This window comes from Lampetra planeri, unplaced genomic scaffold (genome assembly GCF_965212315.1).
Source record: "Lampetra planeri unplaced genomic scaffold, kcLamPlan1.2.h2 scaffold_789, whole genome shotgun sequence".
In the NCBI taxonomy this organism is placed as follows: domain Eukaryota; kingdom Metazoa; phylum Chordata; class Hyperoartia; order Petromyzontiformes; family Petromyzontidae; genus Lampetra; species Lampetra planeri.
In genome coordinates, this window is record NW_027615611.1 from 8722 (window position 1) to 30040 (window position 21319).

At 47.2% G+C, this 21319-nt stretch overlaps 1 protein-coding gene across 1 annotated transcript; it reads right to left on the reverse strand.

The window, feature by feature from the left end:
• Positions 1-1036: 1036 nt before the first annotated feature.
• On the reverse strand, positions 1037-19731 carry LOC144741965 (kelch-like protein 32). Its single transcript, XM_078624457.1, is given in 10 exon segments — positions 1037-1198; positions 2089-2183; positions 5551-5743; positions 8098-8156; positions 8270-8996; positions 11267-11482; positions 13129-13227; positions 15435-15472; positions 15475-15541; positions 19574-19731. Coding segments are annotated over 9 exon segments (1653 nt in total). The 5' UTR covers positions 15539-15541; positions 19574-19731.
• Positions 19732-21319: the final 1588 nt, after the last annotated feature.

Consider the following 21319-nt stretch of genomic DNA (forward strand, 5'->3'; position numbering starts at 1 on the left):
TCTGACCAACTGCTGACCTACAGCTGACCAACTGCTGACCTACAGCTGACCAACATCTGACCAACTGCTGACCTACAGCTGACCAACTGCTGACCAACTGCTGACCTACAGCTGACCAACTGCTGACCTACAGCTGACCAACTGCTGACCTACAGCTGACCAACTGCTGACAACTGATGACCTACAGCTGACAACTGCTGACCTACAGCTGACAACTGCTGACCTACAGCTGACCTACAGCTGACAACTGCTGACCTACAGCTGACCAACTGCTGACCTACAGCTGACCTACCGCCGACCTACCGCTGTGCCCCCAGTCCTGTGGCTGTAGAGAATAGGAGTTAGATTTGAGTTCATTCCATTCTGCTGCTCTATAATATAAATAACTTTCTCTCTGCAGCAGCTGACATCTTTATACAGTAAAGTACTCTGCAGGTATTGTTTATTTTAAAAACTTTAAAACTCATGTACTTTGTTAAACACTGTCGTAGTCGGGAAATGCAGGGACCATGTTCTCTTGTTATTTATACTTTTTTCTTACACACTTTGGAGATGAGCAGTGAGCAATATTCTGTAAGTGTTTGTCGCACATAAACAGTCTTCAGTCCTGAGCGTAATAAAAATATCTCACACACACACACACACACACACTCAGTGGCATGTCACTGCTGCGATGATGTGAGGATGAGTCTGTGATTCCAAGAGAGAGAGGGGTTTTTTTTGTTTTGTTTTTTTTTTACATTTGATGGTGATTAAGTCCATGAGCAGGTATAATTAAACAGTTTTCAAGCTTTCATGGATGCTTCAGTTCTTTTGCTTGATGCATCGTCCACTGGCTGTTGGCATGAAGTCTGTCTGGTTCCTCTGGGAACAGTTCAACACACTGGATGGCAGCAGGTGGAGAAACACAACAGGTTCCTCAGACGTTTCCATGGTGACTAACTGCAGAAACCTCCTGTGATGGTCGTCAGGCTCCAGGTTCACTCCGAATCATTTCAGCAGATGTCAGCCCTTTGTCCTCCTCATCGTGTTTGGTTCAGACAGCTCCTATCCTGTGATGGGGCACCTGGAGCGTCTGGAGGTTGGGGCAGGTGAAGTAGGGCGCGGGGAGGAAACAGGCTGCGATCCCGTTGGAGGCGAACGGCAGCGTCGGCCCGTAGAACACCTCCTCCTTTCCCTCTCTGCTCAGATCCAGCACCTGAAACCCCGTCAAGTCATTGATGAACTACGTTCCACCTTTGTAAAGGCTGATACAGAGATGATAAACAAAGAGATGTTTGGATGTTTACTGGTTTGACACAAAGCGTCACTGTCCATTATGGTTTGTAAGAACCATCCTGACATACACAACACGGAATGCATCAGTACAGAGGGTAAATAATAAAACACACAAAACACACATTCTGTCAATCCTCGGATTGAACTTCACATGTTGAATAATTTACATCTCTACCTCGAGTCCTTTTTACTAATTAATTAGTTTTCATTTGGGGGCTGTGTGTGTGTGTGTGTCTGTGTGTGTGTGTGTGTGTTAAAACTGTACATATGAACACATTAAGTATCTAAAAAGCAACAACCCCTCTTTTTATTGTAATAATAAAACCCAACTGTCAATCAAAAGAGATATTCTTCATTCACATAGATGATGTTCACTGACACCTGAAGATAAGATCAGGAACCCTATAATCTACCACATGTAATCAGTTACAAAAGTGACAGCACAGAGCAAAATAACAAAAATAAAAAAGAAGCAGCGAAATGCAAACAGTCTGAACCAGAAATGTAGAAATGAACAAGGTGCCGTTTGAAATCTGCATCAGTTGTCAAATCCAAATATAATGAAATCGCAGCATCCAACACGTCAGAGGCGCCACGATAATCAAATGTCCACGTGAACATTCTTTGTCTAGAAACACTTTCAGTACAACTTCTCACTGCGATCTGGAGATATCGGAGGTCTGACTGGTGGAACATCTCATGCTGCTGCAGTTGATCGGCTCACTTCACTGTGTGTGTGTGTGTGTGTGTGTGTGTGTGTGTGTGTGTGTGTGTGTGTGTGTGTGTGTGTGTGTGAGATTCATCTCTCACCTGAATACATGCCAGAGGCTCGTTGGTCCAAATGGAGTAACCTCCAACCACATAGATCCGGTCGTCGTGCACCGCCACGCCCGACTCGTTCTGACCTGCGGAGGACACAGTCGACACGATGCCTCAACATGCCAGACAGAGAAGCAGAGGGCATCCTGACAATATGACAGGCACGCTCCCCCAGGAGCCAACGAGAGATAAATGGAGAGAGACAGGTCACAGGTGGGGAGGAACGGAGGAGGAACAGGGGAGGAATGGGGGAGGAACAGAGGGGAACAGGAGAGGAATGGGGGAGGAACAGAGGAGGAACAGGAGAGGAACGGGAGAGGAACGGGAGAGGAACAGGAGAGGAATGGGGGAGGAACAGGAGAAGAAAAGAGGAGGAACAGGAGAGGAACAGGAGAGGAATGGGGGAGGAACAGAGGGGAACAGGAGAGGAATGGGGGAGGAACAGAGGAGGAACAGGAGAGGAACAGGAGAGGAACGGGAGAGGAACAGGGGAGGAATGGGGGAGGAACAGAGGGGAACAGGAGAGGAACAGGAGAGGAACGGGAGAGGAACGGAGGAGGAACAGGAGAAGAAAAGAGGAGGAACAGGAGAGGAACAGGGGAGGAACGGGAGAGGAATGGGGGAGGAATGGGGGAGGAATGGGGGAGGAACGGGGGAGGAACGGGGGAGGAACAGAGGAGGAACAGGAGAGGAACAGGAGAGGAACGGGGGAGGAACAGAGGAGGAACAGGAGAGGAACGGGAGAGGAACGGGGGAGGAATGGGGGAGAAACACAGGAGGAACAGGAGAGGAATGGGGGAGGAACAGAGGAGGAACAGGAGAGGAACGGGGGAGGAACAGAGGAGGAACAGGAGAGGAACAGGAGAGGAACGGGAGAGGAACGGAGGAGGAACAGGAGAAGAAAAGAGGAGGAACAGGAGAGGAACGGAGGAGGAACAGGAGAGGAATGGAGGAGGAACAGGAGAGGAATGGGGGAGGAACGGGAGAGGAACAGGAGAGGAACGGGGGAGGAATGGGGGAGGAACGGGAGAGGAACGGGGGAGGAACAGAGGAGGAACAGGAGAGGAACAGGAGAGGAACGGGGGAGGAACAGGAGAGGAACGGGAGAGGAACGGGGGAGGAACGGGAGAGGAACGGGGGAGGAATGGGGGAGAAACACAGAAGGAACAGGAGAGGAATGGGGGAGGAACAGAGGAGGAACAGGAGAGGAACGGGGGAGGAACAGAGGAGGAACAGGAGAGGAACAGGAGAGGAACGGGAGAGGAACGGAGGAGGAACAGGAGAAGAAAAGAGGAGGAACAGGAGAGGAACAGGGGAGGAACGGGAGAGGAATGGGGGAGGAATGGGGGAGAAACACAGGAGGAACAAGAGAGGAACAGGAGAGGAACGGGGGAGGAACAGAGGAGGAACAGGAGAGGAATGGGGGAGGAACAGAGGAGGAACAGGAGAGGAACAGGAGAGGAACAGGAGAGGAACGGGGGAGGAACAGAGGAGGAACAGGAGAGGAACGGAGGAGGAACGGGGAAGGAACAGGAGAGGAATAGGAGAAGAAAAGAGGAGGAACAGGAGAAGAAAAGAGGAAGAACAGGAGAGGAACGGAGGAGGAACAGGAGAGGAATGGGGGAGGAACAGAGGAGGAACAGGAGAGGAATGGGGGAGGAACAGAGGAGGAACAGGAGAGGAATGGGGGAGGAACAGAGGAGGAACAGGAGAGGAACGGGAGAGGAACAGAGGAGGAACAGGAGAAGAAAAGAGGAGGAACAGGAGAGGAACGGAGGAGGAACAGGAGAGGAATGGGGGAGGAACAGAGGAGGAACAGGAGAGGAACGGGGGAGGAACGGGAGAGGAACGGGGGAGGAATGGGGGAGAAACAGAGGAGGAACAGGAGAGGAACGGGGGAGGAACAGAGGAGGAACAGGAGAGGAACGGGGGAGGAACAGAGGAGGAACAGGAGAGGAACAGGAGAGGAACGGGAGAGGAACGGAGGAGGAACAGGAGAAGAAAAGAGGAGGAACAGGAGAGGAACAGGGGAGGAACGGGAGAGGAATGGGGGAGGAATGGGGGAGGAACAGGAGAGGAACGGAGGAGGAACAGAGGAGGAACAGGAGAGGAACAGGAGAGGAACGGGAGAGGAACAGGAAAGGAATGGGGGAGGAATGGGGGAGAAACACAGGAGGAACAGGAGAGGAATGGGGGAGGAACAGGGAGGAGGGTGTGTTCTCGCAGTCAGGGGGGAGCTGCTGCTCTCACTTCTCTGTGACTTTGTCCACAACTTTCACAGACTCCACTGACACAAAGGATCCGAGAGAAGACGACGTCATGAGAGAAGATCACATGAAACCAGGGGATGTGACTAAATCCTGCAGCTGACAATTTAGCCACGGGACCAGAGGCCGAAGATGCAACGTGAATCCACATGTTCATTCATCATTCATCATCATCGTCGTCCTTCTCTCCAGCAGCAGGGAGGCGTCATAGTTCTGTTTTTAATGGAACGAGAGGAGGATCACGGCGACAACTCCTGAGGGAAATATCTGCATCTTTAGCTGCTAAATGCTCCGTTCACCATTACGTATTATTGTTTTTTTTAGTATTTTGCTGTTTCTAATTTAACCCTTGTGCATTCAAACAACTGACACCATGTTCAGGCCCCTTGATATACAAAATAAATCAAATGCTTGAAACTCTGAGTTTGACAGAAGAACAAGGAATTGTTTTCTTTGTTTACTTCAGGTGTCTGTGTCTCAGGGTGAGCACGTCTTGTTACCGCAGTAACTCCGACAAGATCAGCATCATTTTCCGCTCACTTTGCTTTGTCAAAAATCACATTTTCCTCGGTTTTGCGAGGAAGTGACGCTCCACCGTCTCTTCGTCGCTGCTGTTGGTGAATTTCAGCACCACCTACAGGCCTGGAGGATGAACTACAGCCTGTCTGCATTTTCAAGGATCCATTTGGATGCAAAGATTCTTGATAGGAAGAAAAGGAAAACGGAGAAAATTGTTTTGGTACATGTGGATGTGGTCCTATGTATCCTGGGTATTCTGTGTGTATTCACCTACAGACTTGGCTGGGCTGGAGACACACACACACACACACACACACACCTCTTGAGACTTGATACTTTTGGGTTGGGTCTGTCTTGGTTTCCATTTGGCACTGGACGGTAACTAGTACTCCTGGTTGTCCTTGTAATCAGTCTCATCACTCTGAAAAGTCATTTGTATCTGAGACCGTCCTCCAACATCAATACGTCTCAGTTTGCCCCCCCCCCCCCCCTCCAAAGTGGGCTTGTGTTGCCACGGCAACAGCTCGACGAAAAACCCACCGGTTCAGACGGGTGCTCATCGCTCGGAGCTGGGGGGGGGGGGGGGGCGACTAGTCCGTTCTAACTTGGATGGTGTGACGTGTCGTGGTGTGTGTACTGTCGTACAGCCCGCTCGCGGCGGCGTCACCTGTGAGCAGGCTGAAGGAGCAGCGCGTCCACTGGTCCACGTCCATGTTGTAGGAGTCGATGTGGCGCACCAGGATGCGGTCGTTGTTGTAGTCCAGGTCATTCCCCCCGAGCACGTAGAGCTGCCTCCTCACCGCCGCCATGACATGATACACCCGCCTCTGCAACATGGGACTGCGAGCTAACCACCGGTCCTGACGGGCGGAGGGGCGGAGGGAGGGAGGGAGGGGAGGGAGGATGAAGAAGATTAATATTTAAACATATCCGTGGATGGGCAATTGATGTATGCTCAGCGCTGGATAAATAACGTGACACTGGAGTACGAGGACGACTAATGACTTCCCTCCCCATTTCTAATCATATGTTTCACACACACAAGTAGAAGCCCTGCTCATTTCAGAGTGTGTCCAGGCTTCCTCTGTGTGTGTGTGTGTGTGCTGGGAGCTGACGGGTGGCCATCTGTTGAGGGTAGAGTGTGTGTGTGTGTGTGTGTGTGTGTGTGTGGTGGGGGGGGGGTGCTTTTGCTCTGGCAGGTGAATGTAGATTCATGATGAATACAAATGAGACGCCCTCTTTCTTCCGTGCCTCCGTTCCCTCGCCTCCTCGCCGACGCGTACAAACGTTAGACCCATATGGACGTGCACCTCGCACGCACGCACGCACACACACACACACACACACACACACACACACACACACATACACATACACACACGACGCCGCCGAAACGCCGCAGTTCCATATAAAGCTTTACTGAGCGATCCAGGCGTCTTTAACAGCTGGCTCTCACACACACACACACACACACACACACACACACACACACACACACACACACACACACACACACACACTCACACACACACACACACACACTCCTCTGCCGTGAGCTGTGTGCTAATATTACAGAGTTGACAATGAGGTTTCATTAAATCTTCTGCCCAAAAACAAACACAGATATTGATTCTGAGTGTCTTTTCTCCATCCGTTGTTCTTAGGATACAAAGATTGAAACATAGATGTGTGATTGTCTCCGTTTTATCCCATTTAAAGAATCCTCCAGAAACACTGTTTTACGTGGATATTTTCAGGATGAAATTGGTTTCCGTTAATTTCCATATGGTGTGAAAACCAATTAGCAGATTGTTGAGCGCTGCCTGCTGTGTAATCCATCACAATGCATCATGTTCTGCAAAGATCCATTATTCCACACTGACGCACTTCACGTGCGCCTAATAAAGATCAACTACTGACAGAACCCCCACTCGGGTTCTGTTCGGTTCGGTCTGTCGGTCCGACGGGTGCCGACTGCCACACGACCCTCCGACCAGCAGCTGTTTTTACTGTGGACGTTTGAGAGACGCACAGTTTCCACACTTTGACCAAAACTCAAGACCTATTGACTGATTGATTTCAGTTTAATCATATTTTACAGGCCGTTTTTCTTCCATTTTTTATTTTGGTATTGTATTTTATTGTTCTATTTATTTTTCCTCATTTCAGCATTATTTACTTGGTCTGTTTTTTTTAATTGTATTTACCTTCCCTAGTTTTTTTATTATTACTTTTCAACTGATTTTATGTATATTATCTATTTATTTTAGTCCTTTTTTTCTCCTTTATTGGTTTCATCTCTCTGGTGTTTCGTGCCACAAGGGCTGGGTGGGTTTTTGGTTTCATCATTGAAGGCAGTGTGTGTTACATCGTCTTACAGCCAGATAATAACGCAACGGGACATCATCTAAACTTTAATCGCCTGTCTGCTGCGTCAGCCCCCTCCTGAGGATATCTGCCTCGTTAGCTGCTAAATGCTCCACTAACTGGTCAATACGGCGTTACCTCTAACACTTACAAAATTTAAAAAAAGCTTCTAAAATGCTGCGTACGACTGAGTGGAACTGCCGGGTCCAGACATAAATCTCTGAGGAATTTCTTTTGCATTCATTTATTCTATCCAGGGACGTCGTCGGTCAGTTGTATGATTATTGGATTTATACATTCACTGGTAAGTGTGTGTGGGTAACTGGTTAGGTAATTTAATGAGGAAATAAACCTAAACTGTAATCAGTTGTAGTGCAGGAGACAAATGTGTAACTTCTTTGACTTTGTTACTGTCGACTGCGACGCCACATCTGTGATTTGAGGGTAAATTCAGCAGCAGCTCAATCAACGTTTAGTGAACAATTACAATTACAAGATAAACAGGAACCGTAACCAGTCACATCACAAACGGTTGAATTCAATGACTAAAAATATTCATGATTACCTTTTTAATCACAGCTGAACAATTTCTGCAAAAAACGTGTATTTCATAATATTGTTTTTGTCCTGGTTGAGTGTGTGAATGAATGCTGATAATGTTAATTGACGCTGATGTTGATTTTAAGTGATTTTAAGTGACACATGAAACAACTGACAATGTTCATTCAACATTTAGAAAACGTTGCTTTGATCAAGTCATTGAAATAGTTACACTACTGTTACATCTGAAACAATGAACTTAGTTACATCTCCAAAGACACTGGATGGTGGGTGTTGTCATGGTTACCTGCTCTGGGTCATACACCATCAGCCGGTTCTGGTACTGAGCGGTGTTTGTCACCCCGCCTGTGAGACACAATCACAAACGCTGCGTCACCAGCAAACGCCTTTCCAGTGTGTTTCTGGTGTGTTAACGTGTGTTAACGTGTGTTAACGTGTGTTAACGTGTGCGTCGTCACCTGAGACCCACAGCAGGTTTTCGGCCACACATCCTGCGTGACAGGACAGCGAGCGGTCAAAGGGCTGGACAAACATCCATTTGTTCTTCTTGGGACAGTAGCGCTCCACCGACGGCAGCACCTGCCTCAGCTCGTTCCTGCCGCCCACCGCGTACAGGTACTGACCCAGCGCTCCCAGGAAGAAGTGTTCTCGGCACGCCTTCATGGGGGCGATCTCAGTCCAGCGGTTACCTCTGGGGTCGTACCGACAGGCAGTCCTCACCGCACACGTCCTGCTGGTGGTGTGCTCCACCTCCCCGCCCACAACAAACAGGAAGTTCCCCATCACAGACACGCAGTGGTGGCTGCGCCCGGTGGGCATGGCCGCCAGCTCGCTCCAGTTGGACCCGCCGGCCACGCGCACCTGATCCTGCACCACTGGGTTGAAGTAACGCAGCTCCTTGACTCTGGACACCTCCCGCTTCCGCCCGCCAGCGATGTAAAGGGTCAGGGACTGGAAGCGAGGCCTGGTGCGGGCGGACTGGTGCAGGGGCTGAGCGAAGGTGGCGTGGTGGTAAACCAGCGCCTCTTCCACCAGGGCGGCAACGGTGGGGCTGGACTGGACCAGGGGGTAGCTGCAGACCAGGTGGTGCAAGGTGGGGACGTCCATCAGCCCGTAGCGGACGTGTTGCAGGAGATCTTCGGTGTACTGGTAGCGGCAGTCGTGTTCCAACCACAGGACGACCAACTGAGACGAGACAAAGAGGAGAGATGGGATCAGCTCTTTGCAAACAACAACAACGATCCCTGTTCGAACTCACTCAGCCCAAGAAGGTGAATAAAATAAAAACAATGAAGCAAAATAAAACTAACTCAATAAATTAAAAAAATTAAAAAATAAAAACTAGCAAAGGTAAATAGGAACAAACAATGGATAAATTAAAAAAAAATTAAAATGTGAAGGAGAGAACTGCACACACACACATACAAACACACACACACTTGTAACATTCATTTCCTGAAGATTCATCCTGTCGATGACCTGCCTATCCTATCCTATCACATTTCTGCTCCTGGGCCCCCTGCGCCCCCCCTATGCCCTGCATGGTCAGATGTCAGTCATGCCCCTGCTACAGAACAACAGCGGTCTGTTCAGAAATCAGAGTTTAACACTGGTATGAGGGAAACTCTACAGAGTTGTCCTCACGTCAATGCTACCGATGAGTTTGTTTCATAGAACGGATCGAGATTCAAATACACAACGAAGGAAACACTGCAGTGACCAAACGCACTTTCTTCAAGTCCTCAGCCTAAAATGTCGCCCCCATAAGACCCTAGAATGTGAAGGTGTAAACAGACGTATGTCCCCACAACATGAGGACGGGCACGCACACACACACACACACACACCAGGATTATTATTATTATTAATCAGGAGCATTGACTATAAACAGTGTAAATATCCACAGGCGCACACACACACACACACACACACACACTGAGTGTTACGGCGGCGAACTGACGTGACGTAATTGAACTTGAGAGCTGTGGAAGGTTATTGAGCTGCAGCGGGTGTGAATGCGGGCGAGATGGCTGATCGCATTATCATAAAAACACAACGTGCTTTTCTTCACGTAATCGGCGCCACAGACAAACGACTGAGCACGGAGCGGCCCTTTTTTTGTTGTTGTTAAATTGGGGCCGGCTGACGTGTCCTCGTGTGTTTGTGTGTGAAGGATGTGTTGGAACCGTCATCGTGTCCTTTACTCTGTTCCTCCTTCGGCTGGAACAAACATACAAGTCAGGATTCTGTCATTTCTGTGGAATCTGTGCATCTTTTCACCCCCCCCACCACACACACACACATACACACACACTCACATACACACCCCGCCCTGCTTGTGCTCATTGCTCTGAAGTGACAGTGAGCATGCGTGCGTGTGTGTGTGTGTGTGTGTGTGTGTGTGTGTGTGTGTGTGTGTGTGTGTGTGTGTGCACACGATGGCAGCTGACTGTGAAGGTCACGCTGCATCACACAACTTCCTCAGGGCACAGAATAAATCAACCCCCCCCCCCCCCCCCCCGTGCTGAAAGGGAAAGTGTGTGTGAGTGAGAGAAAGAGATAGTAAAAGAGAGAGAGAGAGAGAGAGAGAGAGGTAAAGGGGGGGTACATGAAGGCAGAGCAACGGATAGCAACAGTGTGTGTGTGTGTGTGTGGGGGGGGGGGGGGATTTCCAGAGACTCCAGAAAACTCTGAGTGACGATGATTGACGGCCGAGCTATATCAGTGGCGTACTGGCGTGCACGAGACACACACACACACACACACACACACACACTGGCGCCCTTTTGCGGACGCTGGCCCCCGCTCGGCGTTTGCGTCTGTCTGATGCTCAAATTAACCTTCTGGGCGAAGTGAAGGAGCCCAAAGCAGCCTAATCACAGACTGATTATGGCGGCGCTGGCTGGTTAAAGGGGTCAGGGTAATTGTGCCATCAGAGGCCTGATTGTTTTCAATCAGACGGCGGCCGAGTGACAGCTGGGGGATTGGGGCCCTGATGGAGCCGCCGAGGGCCTAATCAGAGACGAGGAGGGGAGAGAGGCAGACGGGGGATCCGGGGAGAAGGAGGGGTGGGCTGATTGGTGCGAATGAACAGTCAAAACGGCACACACACACACACCCCCCCAACCCGCCGCCGGCCACGCTGCCACCAGTCGCCACACACCTTGGCAGTTCATCAAATATGGACATACGTGTGTGTGTGTGTCTGTGTGTGTGTGTGTGTGTGTGTGTGTGTGTGTGACAATCAGTTGTGCATGAAGACAAACAAACAATACGTGAGGTGTGGAGGGTGTTTGATTTGTTATTTATTGTGTATCGACTTTTCCATTTGTGAGTGTGTGAGAGACAAAGACACACACACACACACACACACACACACAGATGCAATTTGCTCCAATTTACAAGCTGAGATTATTGTTTTCATCCACACACACACACACACGTGCTTCCGGTACCTTCCATATCTCCTCCTCGCTCAGAGACGTGAGGCGGTCGCTCTTGAGCGCCTCCCGCAGGAGGCGGTAGGGCAGCTGCAGGGCCTCGTCCTGCCGACTCTGGCTCAGCTCGGACAGGTGCTGCACCAGGAAGCTCACCACCGCCTCCTCCAAGGTGGGGAGGTGGAACAGGTCGGCCACGCAGTACAGATCCAGGTAGTTCACGCTGCTGAGCTCCTGCACACACACGCACACACACAAAGTAAGAGACTCTGCTTCAGCTCAGCTCATGACTTCACATCTGTCAGTCAGTTACAACAGAGTCTGTGTCGCACATTCTCATTAACCGAGTTCATTTCTAGCTCTTAGTTTAGGTGACAATCCAGAGAGGGAGAGAGCAAATAAAATGAGAGTGGAATAATACTGCCACCTACTGGTGGTACAACTGCACGACATACACATGTTGTGACAACCACTTCCTGGATGAGATTACACTTCTAAAAATCAGCATCTTCATTTCAGTTTGACATTGACTTCACACCACTGTGAGTCCTGCTGGTTGAACTACTGCTACAACCCATGCTGACAATGATTCTGTCATGTAGCAGTGGATGCATTGGATTTACACACATCACTTCACAAAAAACATATATATATATACATATATATATATATATATATCATGTTACTGTATGTATGTCAACACTTGTACATTAACCCTAAGCCTATTTAAATCTATTTAAATCAATACAAATATAAAAATAATGTTGTTTTTTTCATGTACATGTCACTTCCTTTTGGCCTTGGGTCTATCTTAGGTCTTTGTTCTTTTCTACTGGTTTATACTTACTCCTGTCACTGCTGTCATGATTTTTGTGTAAATGAAAAAAAAAAACAAAACATAACAAGACTTGCTGTGAGACTTTCTCCCACCAGCAGATGACGCAATAGAGCAAAGTTTACCGCTGTGGTTCACTAGTTGATACTGAGTGATGAGTATTTGTCAGCTGCTGCCGAACAACAGTAGTGGTGCAAACGACTACGTGCAGCAGCCTTTGCATCGAAGACATCGACCTCGTGTGTAGAACACAGCTACGTGGCCTCGTTCTTCCCTCTAACTGGCTGACTGGTATCTGCTGAGATGTGTGTGGAGGAGAAATGTTCAGCAGGTCAGCAGCCCTGAATCCACCCATTCATTTACAGCTGCATGAGGGGGAACTCTCTGGTAATCCAGTGTGCTGCTGGAATCTGGTAAACTGCTTAAAGTGACGTCACTCGTATTTATCGTCACCTCTGCTGGAAGTGTTAGTGTCAGTGTTAGTGACGTAATACAGGATCCCTGTGTGAATTGGGGAGTCAGGGTTTTACTGAGGGTTTTATAGGTAGAAAATCAATGTATGTGTAAATAATAAGTCTGGGAAGATTTTTCCAGGAGTCTCAGTCTATGAACGTCTAAGTCTTTTACACCATTACTGATGTTTGTTACTGTTACTGCTGTAAATAGAATATAGAAATTAAAAACGGCGTTGGGGAGTAACCAGTTACATGTTATGTAATTAAATTACAAATTACAGAACTGTAATCGGTTCCATTACTGGAGACAGACGTAATGACTCATATACATATTCATGATTGACACATAATACTTCTGAAACATAATACTTGACATACTTCTATAAAGTCTTTGATATAGATACACTACTATTACATGTATAACAAGCCAGAATTTGACCAATTACATTGCCAAAGTGACCTGATAAGGAACATGACTTCATTATTGTTCTGATTCTCTATGTGAAGAACTGATCCACTGAACCTCTACACGTCGACCAAACGAGGAGCTCTCCACTGAACAGAACCCTGTGGCGCAGAGCGGCCCCTACCTGGATGAGGTAGTGGGAGCAGAGGCTGAGGAGCTCCAGCAGCTGAAGATGGCTGCCTGCCGACAGGACGTCCTGGATGACGGCGGGGTCCAGCAGAATCTGACCAGAGGACACAGGAAGAATGGAAACTCATCTAGTCTCACATCAACTGCGGTTGTCCATTTTGTTTGTATCCTGCTTCCTGTTCCAAGTCGATGTAACATAAATCTGTGTAAAGCAGCATTTCCTGGAAGGCTCCTTATTCATTTGATTATATTAGCCAATACGCCTTGAAATACTGCGAACAATAATAATAATACTTACAGGAATAACAAATAGAATAATTATTACTATGATTATTAAAATAAAAAATAACTTAAAATTGAAATACAAATAAAAATTCATGACAATAACTTCCTTTAATTAAAACAAATACAATAACTGAAATAAATAAAATGAGCACCTCCTGTTACCTCTGTGGACTCGCCCAGTCCAAACGACATTTATTCTGCTTTCAGAGCGCTGGACAAACCTTTACTAATCCACTCAGCAGTACTGTCCTACTTGTCTACACAGGCGTGACAGCATCAATGGTGGTAAGTGAGAAAAATGTCTTCGGTTAAGCCCAAAATTCATTTGGGCTTAAACAAGGCAGTTTTGCACTTTTTTCCATCCTGGTGGAACAAACTAACGTGCTATTTCACTGCAACTAATGTGAAAACAGTTTTGTCAGCGTGTTGGCTCATCACATGCTCAGCTGCATAGATACAAACATTATTCAACCTCGTTAGGCTTCAGGCAGTGTCGCAGTTTGTTGTATTTGATGTTTTCTGTGATTCAAGAGAAACGCCTGCCGAGTTTGGGCTGATTTCCTCCATCATGGCTTCCAGGGCAGAGATCCAGTTCGCTGCTCTGAGCGTCCATAAGCTTTGCATACTCAGACAGATGCAGCGGTGACTCATCGCTTTTCCTCTCATCTGCGAGCGGCACATTTCTTTCATCACCTCTGGCTTGGTTTTTAAAGATCCCCGCGATACGTTCTAATCCCAGCCTACTTGAATGCATCTTTGAAGCTGCTCTGTGCTGCAGGCGTGTTGCTGTTTGCAGAGAGAAGGAAGGAACGAAAACTGATCCTGGATGACCCATCTCATCCACTTCACACCTCCACTCCCCTACAAAAAACCTACACATACATACATATATATACATACATATGTATATATATACACACCGAAAAGCTCAGACTTAGTTACACAACAAACAGGATGTGTAAACACGATGCTGTGGCTTCATCTTCAAGAGAACCACATGTCGGAGATTAGACGGTCAAACATCGCCGCTGATCACCACAATCTACAATCTTTCTTTTAATTCGACCGTCATCGTAGCTGCAGCTGAATATAAAACGCTCCGGTCTCTTGCCCGCTGCAGTCGGAGCTCTTCACACAGAAGTCCGTTTTATAACGTGTGGGAGTGGAGTGACCGCTTGAATCCACGGACATTTACTGTGCTTTCTACCTGCTGGAGGCAGCAGACACGTAATGAGACGCTTGAAGGCCAGCAGAGACGTCCACCATGCTCGGTTTTCCAGAAACAAACGGAGGATTTGTGGTTTAAACGTCGTGTAAATACAAATGTGCTGTGTTCTCGACGTGCCGTGAAAACGCGTGGCCCCTCATTCACCCTGCGGGCCTCGGACATGTGGATGAAGGATTCCAGTGGCTGATTATTTACGGAGTGGGGATGAGCACGCTCCCCTCAGCTCCTCTGGGCAGGCAGGAGCTGAGCCAGCCAAAGCAGCGGCTCGCACGCCTGCTGTTGACCTACTTCTCCTGACAAACCAGCAACTCCGCTCATTTCTCCACGGAGAAAATACAATTAGGAGTAATTACAAAGTTGCTGGCTTAGTGTGTAAGCTGCTTATTGGACCATCACTACGGCCGCACCACAGCACTATACTGATATGTATATTTTGAAAAACAATAGTTATTATCTGCACACACGTGCTGGTGGATTGTGGGGCAGCACAATGAACAGTAAAATGCATTTTCACATTTGTGAAACTGGACCAAAGCGCATGAAAAGAATACTAAGATACCAGTATACTACTTTCATTCACTTTGGAAAAGGATCAATACATGAAGGACAGACCAACATTCACAATCACATTCACACCTACAGGCAATTGACCTCAGCATGCTGCTGGAGTAACCCGGAGAGAACCCACACAGACACAGGGGAGAGCATGCAAAGGACAGGAATCCCTGTTGTGTTAATCCCACTCATGTGGCTCAAACATGTTTTATGTGTATTATGTGTATACTCACCTGTCCGGTGTAGGCGAAGTCCAACGCGTGCTTCAATCGACGCTGGTCACCCCTTGCAGAGTCACTTCATCAGCCTCGCTCTCCACCATGCATAAGCTGAACATCGCCTGATGACACAAACGACAAACGACAGGTCAGCGGGGGAAGGACCCCCCACGTGTGTCACATTGTCGAATCGCTTTCACCGGTAGGATGTGACAGTCATGAAGGTTATTGACGGGGCTGGATGGAGAATGTGGAGCTGCTGAGGAAAACAAACACAGCTAATCACAAACTAGTGCTGCAGCTTTCCAGGGACATTCTAGTTCTTGGAAGTAGCCACAATCAGTACTTTGTGTCAACCAGCCACTCCGTCGTTCTCCCCCCTCCTGTCACGCAAGGACACACACACACACACACACCACACACAGACAGACGTCGATGTGAAATCAAAGCAGCGGCCGTGGTGTCTGCAGTCCTGCTGTGGCACACTCCACGTGCTCATGACGACCAACCTGTGTCCAAGGTGGCCACGATGGACTGCTGAAGAACTAGACTAAATATACAATTAGCACTGGCAGGGAGGGGGTATTGGAATGTATTTCCCACTACTGCACGTTCTCCATGTGCTTCAAATGAGAACCTACTCTGAACCATGTCGACATACTGTGCTATCAGCAGCTATGCTAGCTGCAGTGTCCTTGCAGTGTCAGCAGCTTTTTCAAACACACAAGCAGGAGTGTTAGGAGCTGATGTGGAGGTCAGTGTCCCCCTGGCCACTGGACACTCAGCTCAGCATGTCTTTCTGTCACGACAATGACATTTAATCCCCCAAAAAAACTCAGATTTGTGCTCCACGTGAACTTCAACCAGGCATCAACCGCCGCTCTTCAGTGCGACGGCTGAGACGGAGGTCGACCTGAGGCCCGATCGTCTCTCTGTGCTGATTCACCGCTGCTCTTATTAAAAATCCACTGCTCCACTGCGCACAGGACGTCCTGTGGCAAAACCAGCCGTTTGATATCGGCTGAGCGCGTGAAAGCACCAAGAGACAGACACAGTGGACAAAAGAAGAACGTCTGGACAGTGCTGGAACGTTCTTCTGGAGATGTAACTTGTTTAAAATCTAACTGTTTCAAACGCATCAGTACCAGAACAAGGTAACTATGACAACACACAACATCCAGTGCGTGAGATGGAAATGTAACTGGTTCCAATTCCAAATTCCTCTGTTTAACATGTCCGTGTTTGAACTTTGGACTACTGTGAACTTCTTTAAATCATTATTAAAATCATCATCATTCACTCTCACACTCATTCAGACAAAAATAATATTATTAAACATATAGACTGTTTTAGCAGAAATGTATTATTATTATTATTAGTAGTAGTAGTAGTACTAGTATAGTAGTAGTAATAGTATCTTCTGAGTTAATATTTTGCTTTTTAATTATGTATTTACTCATTATTGGTTTTGTTTTAAGTAAGAAGAAAAATATTCTGATGTAACAGAAATTCTGATATTTCCATGAGTATCTGTATTTTCATGTCCCATGTGAGTCACGTCCTGTAACCGATTACGGTTGTGTTCATTCTGTGATTAAATCACGTAACGCTGTTCCAGTGAACCGGTTCCTGCTCGACACTGCAGATGGGGAAAGTGTCTGTGTCCTGTCTGCCTCCAGCACCGGCGCCTCTGACCTTGGTGGAGGTGCTCAGGGAGAGCCGGTGGTGGCAGACAGCGCCACTGACTTATGGGATATAGATCCAGCACAGAGACGCCACGGCAGCCACAGACCTATTTGCTGCAATCGGTTGTCATGGTGCTGCAGAGGCGCTGTGGTCGGCCCGACGTCTGTGTGCCTCAGCTTGATGACAGACGACGTCGCTCGCAACCAGCCGAGTACTGGAATAGTCGGGTTAAATCCTTTTTTACGTGTAAATACTGTATTTACAGTCTTGTATGTGATAGAAACCAGGACAAGTCTGCCGCCTTTGAAAATGTTGCATTCACGTCGTTCAAGTCGTCCCTCTGACAACCGGCTTTCATCTTCAGAGCCAGGGAGGGATCTGCCTAATCCTACCGGCCTCCGCTGCAGTTTGTCCTGCCTGTTTGTCCTACTTGTTCGTCCTTGCAGCCTTCTTCTTTGATAAGAAGGTATGACACTGCCCCATGTCTGTATGTAAAAAAAACTAGGGAGCAACAGTCATAATAATAATATAACATGTACTGTATACCTCGGCTTTACCTGCTTTTATCTTTGAACAGAATGTAAACAATGTCAATCGTATGTTGTATGTTGGTAATAAAATCTGTACACATCAGTGTCTGTCTGTCTATCTATCTATCTATCTATCTATCTATCTATCTATCTATCTATCTATCTATCTATCATCTATCTATCTATCTATCTATCTATCTATCTATCCATTATCTATCTATCTATCTATCTATCTATCTATCACTTTATTTGTATGGCACCATTTTTATACAATACATAGCGCTACAGAAAAAAAAACATTAAAACAAGGCAAAAAAGCAAATTAAAACAAATTAAAACCTGAAATACAAATTTATTGTATTATTTAAAATATTAAAACAGTAAAATGTCAAATATCAAAAAGTATTACAACTATAAATCCAATCAAAGTATAAAATAAAGAGTATGTTTCCCTTACTAACAAGTCAATGTGAAAAAATAGGTTTCCTAAGTTTCTGCGCTGGTTTCCCTAGTGTGGCGTGTGTGTGCGTGTTTGCGTGTGTGTGTGCGCGAGCAGTGCAAGCCCCTGACCGATTTGGTGTCCCAGGCAAGATTTAGCTAGCGCCCCCTAGCTAGCACCCCCTTGGCATCCCAGCAGTCCAAATTCACAATCAACTTTGTGTCACAGTGACAATGTCAAACTTTAGAACAACAACAGGAGAAAATCTAGATAAGTTCCACCAACTTCTATAACCAACAATTATTCTCCCCCGAATGCGTGGAAATTGATTAAATCGCAAGTAAAACAGTGGTGAGAGTAGTTTTTATTTGTTGCTGCTACTATCAAGTGCTTTTACTACAGCGCTTAGTAACAGAGGAGGCGAGTGAGCAGCTCACACTTCATCTGGTGAGAGCCGGTCGTCATCTAACGTCTGAGCGACGTGTGAAAGAAAGACGGTCGCTGTCATGACACATGAAGCCTTCCTCCGCTCAGTTAATGAGGTGAATTAAACCCCGCCCACGGGGTCAGATGACAAACTAACGATGACGTGAAGGAACGGCGCAACGGGCACAGAACAAAAAAGACAAAAGCAATGACTCCACTGCCTGCAGAAAGAAGTAAAAATAACTTACACACGCTCACACAGAAGGAATAATCCCAGGGAACCTTTGGGAACCGTAATCTGCCTCTCATTTTCAAGAGGGATTCATTTCTGCTTCCTAATCTGCTCAGAGACTGGAATCAAATCTCTCTGGTTCACTCTCCCCTGAGCGATTCATCTCTCCAAACCTTCGACTGGACGGGAAAAGCAAACACTCAATGCAAGATCTGCTCCTCAGAAGGGCTCTGATTCATCTTTGTGGGGTCTCGACACACAAAAACAACACACTAAACAAACAACACACCTGGGTGACGATTAGCAACCAGAGACATGAAGGGGGTGTGAGCTCGCAGAGTGTGTTTGCTGTTGTGGCTCCTAAAACGATGGAACAAGAACTTTTATTTTATTGTACTGTTCTATACTACTTCTTTATGTCTATTGATTCATTTCATTTGTATTTAATTTAATTGCCTGTATTTATTCTGTAGAGCACTGTGGTTGTCTTTGAATAATGATCTGATCGTAAATAAATACTTTGTCATTCATTCTCTTTCTGTTGAACATACTGTTTATTCCCGAGCTCGCGACCAACCACAAATCAGAGCTTTAATTTCACAGCTTCCATCACCCTCACTGACACCATTCCAACACTGGTCCGCCCTCATTTTATACATAAACTGCGTGTGAACCTGAACAGGTACGGGCAGAATGTTCTTTCTAAATAGTTTCTCCTTGGTGATTTGTGGCAGCATCCAAAGTCAGAAACAACTTTCAGAAAGGCAAGAAAAGAACATCACATCACACCCTAAATAGGTGTATGTCACTTTGATCGAGTGCAATTGGGTCCTGGACTCACTCGGAAGTAATCGCTGCATGCTGCCAGGATGGCTTTGTGGGCGTGGAACTTCTGCTCGCCGGCCACCAGCGTGACGTCACACAGCAGCCCGTCCTTCCTCTGCTGGTTGAGGGCAGAGAGACCGAGTCCTGGTGGGACTTGGACTGGCAGAGCCTCTGTCCTGTTCAGCATTTCCCTGCTGTATCACACACAGACACACACACAACACACACCACACATTATGCGCAGAACACTTGTATCGCATACAGCGCTTTATGACACGCAGGCTTTCACCTCCTCAGGATGTTAAAACATTAAAATACAGATGACGTTTCATTCTAATTAGCAAACATGACCCTTATTTTTCTTTGTATACATGAATAAGTCGTGTGTGTGTGTGTGTACGTGTGAGTGTGTATGTCCTCATGTGACGAACTATGCCGTCACATTTTAAAAACACTGATGTCAATTATTTCTGATGAACAAATACGATAATATGATGTGACCGCTGAGTGAACTGAATGTTACGACACAAGTAATGGTGTTTTTCTAACTCGTCCTCTGTGTTTGTGTGCCGCCATCAGCAGAACGCCACCCTGTCCGACCAAATCCACCTCTGTCCACTTACAGTCCACTGCCCATCCAGTGTGAACGCCGCTGCCTGCCAGGAGATTTGGCTGTGGTGCGGGGGAGGTGTAAGACAGAGCATGTAATGCTGCGTGTGTGTGTGTGTGTGTGTGAGAGAGAGAGAGAATGCGCTACAGGCCAGAGGTGGATGAGTGATGAGTCAGAATGTTCTTTTGGACTTTTTGACAGAAAGCCGACAGCGCAGAGGCCAAAATGCTTCAGAGCAATTAGAGGAATGAAGAACCCAGAGAAGGATGGAGGGCGGGGTGGGGGGTGGGGGGTTATATACAGTCATATGAGGACAAGTGGAAATTTCATCCCGTGCTGATGACATGAACATTTAGTTCTGCAGCCAAATGTTGGAGGCTGACTTCAGTGTCCCTGCAGCAAAGATGAGTTTGTGTATTTTCCAAGCGTGCAAATGTCCACAAGCTTCAACCTGGAGTTCTAACAGCGTGTCTTTGATGAGAAAAGTAGCAGTGTGTGGGTCCAAAACGGAATGCGTGTGCTTGACCCCACAGCCAGTCCTGCTACATCTCACTCCACTGCGTCACTTGTTATTCTCTTTGTTTTTCAATCTGCCTTCCTACCACTTCCAGAGTCTAAACATCTACAGATGTCTCTGGAGATGTTTTTGTCTTCCTTTGGAATGTAACGATGGCAATCGACTAGTTTTGTAGCACGTTATTTCCTCAGTCACGTTTGCAAAATTCTGGGAATTTTCAAAGTAGCAAACTTTCCATGGGAATGCACGGGGATCGTCCTCAACAGGGATTTAAATAAAGTTGTGGAAATATATTTGAGCATCAATCTCGACTAAAGCAACCAGATTTCATTCAAGTCCACTTGAGCATATCGCTATCGCTGTTATTCCTCCCCATCACATGCACATAGCACACTTGCTGCCACAGGTGTCCTGAGGCCACGCCCCCTGCCAACAGGTGTCCTGCAAACACGCATGCATCACGTCTTAAAACGGTACACCTACGCGCAGCATCCCAGCCGTCCACATTCGTGTACTCTCCAAACAAGTTGAAAGAAGTGTTAAAATCATCGATTTTACTTTTCGTGAAAAGTCCGCTAATTTCTAACACTGTTGCTGAGAGCTGCGCTTGTTGTTTCCACTGACAGCTGCCTGCT